The 5,000-nt window shown below is 47.5% G+C and overlaps 1 protein-coding gene across 1 annotated transcript in view; it reads right to left on the bottom strand.

Moving 5' to 3' along the window:
- Nucleotides 1–5,000, bottom strand: part of hook3 (hook microtubule-tethering protein 3) — a 59,824-nt gene that overhangs the window by 13,655 nt on the left and 41,169 nt on the right. Inside the window, exons 10-12 of the mRNA XM_079814037.1 lie at nucleotides 1,790–1,991; nucleotides 697–807; nucleotides 282–366 (exon numbers count right to left, since the gene is read on the bottom strand). Coding sequence (XP_079670163.1) covers nucleotides 282–366; nucleotides 697–807; nucleotides 1,790–1,991 — 398 coding nt within the window. The remainder of the gene's footprint in view (nucleotides 1–281; nucleotides 367–696; nucleotides 808–1,789; nucleotides 1,992–5,000) is intronic.

The following is a 5,000-nucleotide window of genomic DNA, read 5'->3' as shown; positions in this document are numbered from 1 at the left end:
GCTGTTTTCTCATTTTTCAACTTTCAATATTAAATCAAAAATCGATTGAACGAATGATGCTCTGACCCAGTCGTCTATCCGTCACAATCTGGCCCAAACTCGCTCTAATCCTCACTCTTGCCCATTTCTCCTGCTTCTAACACATCAACTCTGAGGACAACATGTTCACTTGCTGCCTAATATATCCCACCCACTAACAGATCATCAGTGGTCATAATGTTATGCCTGATCGGTGTATGAGAAATCTCCTTAAATCATACATATGTGTAAAAATTAGTCACCTGAGGTCAGCTGAGACTCCTGCGCTTTCACACACTTCAGCTCCTCGATCGTCTCCTTCAGAGAGTCTCGCTCCGTCCTCATCCGCTGCGCGCACACACACACACACACACACACACACACACACACACACACACACACACACACACACACACACACACACACACACACACACACACACACACACACACACACACACAGTACAGGATGAAGCGCCAATGAATAAGTGTTGTGTGTGTGTGTGTGTGAGAGTGTGAGTGTTGTGTGTGTGTGTGTGTGTGAGAGTGTGAGTGTTGTGTGTGTGTGGTTGTGTGTGTGTGTGTGTGTGAGAGTGTGTGTGAGAGTGTGAGTGTTGTGTGTGTGTGTGAGTGAGTGAGTGTGTGTGTGTGTTGTAACCGTAGCAACACGAGCTCTTACGTCTTTCTCTTTCTGAAGCGAGTCCACTTTCTCCTTCACTCGTTTATACTCAAACTCCATCTTGTCTGCTTTCTTGGACTCCTCGGAGAGCTTGTTCTGCAGCTCCACCACCTGAAACACACACACACACACACACACCTGTCACAGCGGCCCACCATCAGGCGACCAGCGGAGGGTCACCTGTCTCCACCCACCTGACTCCGCCCACCTGTCTCCGCCCACCAGACTCCGCCCACCTGACTCCGCCCCTGTCTCCGCCCACCTGACTCCACCTGACTCCGCACACCTGACTCCGCACACCTGACTCCGCCCACCTGTCTCCGCCCACCAGACTCCGCCCACCAGACTCCGCCCACCAGACTCCGCCCACCTGTCTCCGCCCACCTGTCTCCGCCCACCTGACTCCCCCACCTGACTCCGCACACCTGACTCCGCACACCTGACTCCGCACACCTGACTCCGCACACCTGACTCCGCACACCTGACTCCGCACACCTGACTCCCCCACCTGACTCCCCCACCTGACTCCGCCCCTGTCTCCGCCCACCTGACTCCGCCCCTGTCTCCGCCCACCTGTCTCCGCCCACCTGTCTCCGCCCACCTGACTCCGCACACCTGACTCCGCACACCTGACTCCGCACACCTGACTCCGCACACCTGACTCCCCCACCTGACTCCGCCCCTGTCTCCGCCCACCTGACTCCGCCCCTGTCTCCGCCCACCTGTCTCCGCCCACCTGACTCCCCCACCTGACTCCGCTCCCCTGACTCCGCACACCTGACTCCGCACACCTGACTCCGCACACCTGACTCCGCCTCCGCACACCTGACTCCGCCTCCGCACACCTGACTCCGCCCACCTGTCTCCGCACACCTGACTCCGCCTCCGCCCACCTGACTCCGCCCACCTGACTCCGCACACCTGACTCCGCACACCTGACTCCGCCTCCGCACACCTGACTCCGCCTCCGCCCACCTGACTCCGCCCACCTGTCTCCGCACACCTGACTCCGCACACCTGACTCCGCCTCCGCCCACCTGACTCCGCCCACCTGACTCCGCCCACCTGACTCCGCCCACCTGACTCCGCCCACCTGTCTCTTGTAGGTCTCCAGCTGTGCCCGGGCGGCGTTGGCCTTGCGCAGGTCCTCCTCCAGCGTGACGGTGTTCTGCATGTAGGTGGTGTTCTTCTCCTCCAGCAGCTTCACCTGCCGCCTCAGGTCGCCCAGGTCCTCCAGCTTCTTCTTGTACGCCTCCACCTGCGCCTCCAGCTTCGCCACGCGGTCGGACGAGTGCCTGAAACACACACACACACACACGGGGTCAGAGTTCATCCTCAGCGTGTGTGGTGCGGCTTCACTTTTTTTTTTTTTTTTTTTTTTTTTGTGACATGAAACATTTTTTATGATAAATGATGACATACATGAATAAACATTCAAAATAAATAATAAATAAAGGGACTAGAGTAACAATAATAGACAGGAATAACGCCCATTACATTTAACAATATTGGTGACTAGGTTAGTCACAAAGTTTAACAATCAAATCCTACAGAACTGTTGTGGCTTGTCTTTTGGATGGGAGCCCCACAATCACAATGTATGATTTTTTAACTATTTATTTGTATGATCCAGCTGCAAATAAGTATTTGAACACCTGTCTATCAGCTAGAATTCTGACCCTCAAAGACCTTTAAAATGTCCACCTCCACTCCATTTATTATCCTAAATTAGATGCCCCTGTTTGAGGTGGTTATCTGCATAAAGACACCTGTCCACCACATACAATCAGTAAGAGTCCAACTACTAACATGGCCAAGACCAAAGAGCTGTCCAAGCACACTAGAGACTAAATGGTCCACCTCCACAAGGCTGGAAAGGGCTACGGGGAAATGGCCAAGCAGCTTGGTGAAAAAAGCTCCACTGTTGGAGCAATCATTAGAAAATGGAAGAAGCTAAACATGACTGTCAATCTCCCTCGGACTGGGGCTCCATGCAAGATCTCACCTCATGGGGTCTCAATGATCCTAAGAAAGGGGAGAAATCAGCCCAGAACTACAGGAGGAGCTGCTCAATGACCTGAGAAGAGCTGGACCACTGTTTTCACGGTTACTCTTGGTCATACACTAAGACATGGTCATGGTTTGAAATCATGGTATCTTATATTGGGTCTCTCTGAGCAAGTAAAAGTGGACCTCACACACTTCATGGCCTCCTGCCAGTCATCATCTATATATTCATTGCTCAGATATTCCTCCCATTTGCGAGCCACTGTGTTCAAAAGTCCAGTGGAATTAAGAGTATATAAAAGATTAAAACTAGTGTTGGCGAAGAAACTCTCCAGATTGCTCAGTGCTGGTCAATTCACTTTGAGAAAACATAACGGGGAATTTGTAAATAACCAAAGTGGTGTTGCTTTGGGAGATCAAACTTCTGTTGTAATTGTTGGAAGGACATGAGGGAGCCATCCTGGACTAGCCTCCTCAGGCACGAATCCCCCTCAGGTGAGCCTGAGCCAGGGCCAAAATCCTGATTTAACTCAATCGGACTCCGCATAAACAGCAGGGCTCCAGACAAAAATATCCATTAAGCAGCCATTGGCTCCTATAAGGGAAAACCTTAGGCGCCAAATAATTTTTCAAGTGCCACAAAAGAATAAACGCATTTTAATTTTCATGTGCAATTATATGGGCGTTGCTGAATTTCATTTTTGGCTTCTTCCATTCTTTCTCATTAAGACAACAGGTAATAAGTAAAACATATTTTTTTGTTTTGTGTCTTTTTTTTTGCCTGTGTAGAACTGAAACAACTTAAATCTAAACGTCTCTTAACATTTTAACAACACACACACACACACACACACACAGAGCGATTTTCGCAGTTTTCTCCACTATAGGCTTTATTCAGTCCCTCCAGAAAAACGCGATTATGCGATTGCGTGATTTAACGCATAATCAGCCAAAGTCCGCATATTCATGCGGGGGCCGCATTTTTTCAAATACGCCGCACTTTCGCTGCATAAATTGCCTATTTCCGCGTGCAAAATATGCGGGGCTATCATGATTTCATAATCCCCGCATTTTCGTTGCAAAAAAAGTCATATATATTAGCAGAAAGTTGAAAATTTTTTGTTTACTTCACACAAGAGCCGCCATTTCCGCCTATTGCCATGGGAACGTTTTGAAGTGACGTGATTACCCGACGCGAACGTCATCGAAAAGCTTCAAACCCCGCGGAGAAACCATAGATATCGCTGAAACCATGATGAAGCACAAACTCCCATTGGCCAACAAAAATAACAGCAAAAGAGCAAAGCAGTTTCCCAGTGTGCTGACTGATTTCAAAACACAGCATCATGAAGCTTTGAAGCGTTATGAATCAATGAGTCGATTCAGCGGTTTGAAGCGTTATGAATCAATGAGTCGATTCAGCGGTTGAAGCATTATGAATCAATGAGTCGATTCAGCGGTTTGAAGCGTTATGAATCAATGAGTCGATTCAGCGGTTGAAGCGTTATGAATCAATGAGTCGATTCAGCGGTTTGAAGCGTTATGAATCAATGAGTCGATTCAGCGGTTTGAAGCGTTATGAATCAATGAGTTGATTCAGCGGTTTGAAGCGTTATGAATCAATGAGTTGATTCAGCGCTTTGAAGCGTTATGAATCAATGAGTCGATTCAGCGGGTTGGATCGCCAAAGTCACGTATTTCAGCAGTTTGACACGCGATCCGAATCATGAATCGACTCACTGATTCATAGCATCATGATGCTGTGTTTTGAAATCAGTCATCACTATATAAGTCGTTATTTAGTTTTTTTTGCACACAATAACTATTATCGTCGCTTCATAAAGTTATTGTAGAACCACTGTAGTGAGATGGACTTTGTAACGACGTCTTTAGTAGGCTACCTTTTATGGGTCTTGAGAGTGTACATTGTGCCAATGGAGGCCTTTCTGAGCATCGGAATTCAACTAAAATATCTTAATTTGTGTCCAACAACATAAAGGGAAGTCATTAATGACAGAATTTTCATTTTTAGGTGAACTAACCCTTTAAGAGATTGCACTTTGTGCATTGGAAGCACTCAAATGTGTGTTTTGTATAGCGACATCTGTAAAACAGGAAGTTATTTATTAATTTTTTCAGAAGTTGTAGCATATTCCTTTTGTAAAGCTACAGAACTTGATTGACTAAATGTTTTGTAAATTTGAGCCATTATTAAGGTCTTCAATAAAACAAGATGAGAAATTAAATATTCCAGCACTTTCTGTGTTGTGGTGCTTTTTTTCTCTCTCTCATCAAAC

The sequence above is a fragment of the Gobio gobio genome (assembly GCF_949357685.1).
Source record: "Gobio gobio genome assembly, chromosome: 4".
Classification (NCBI taxonomy): Eukaryota; Metazoa; Chordata; class Actinopteri; order Cypriniformes; family Gobionidae; genus Gobio; species Gobio gobio.
The sequence above is the reverse complement of the archived record's forward strand: the minus strand, read 5'-3'. Positions and strand labels throughout refer to the sequence as shown.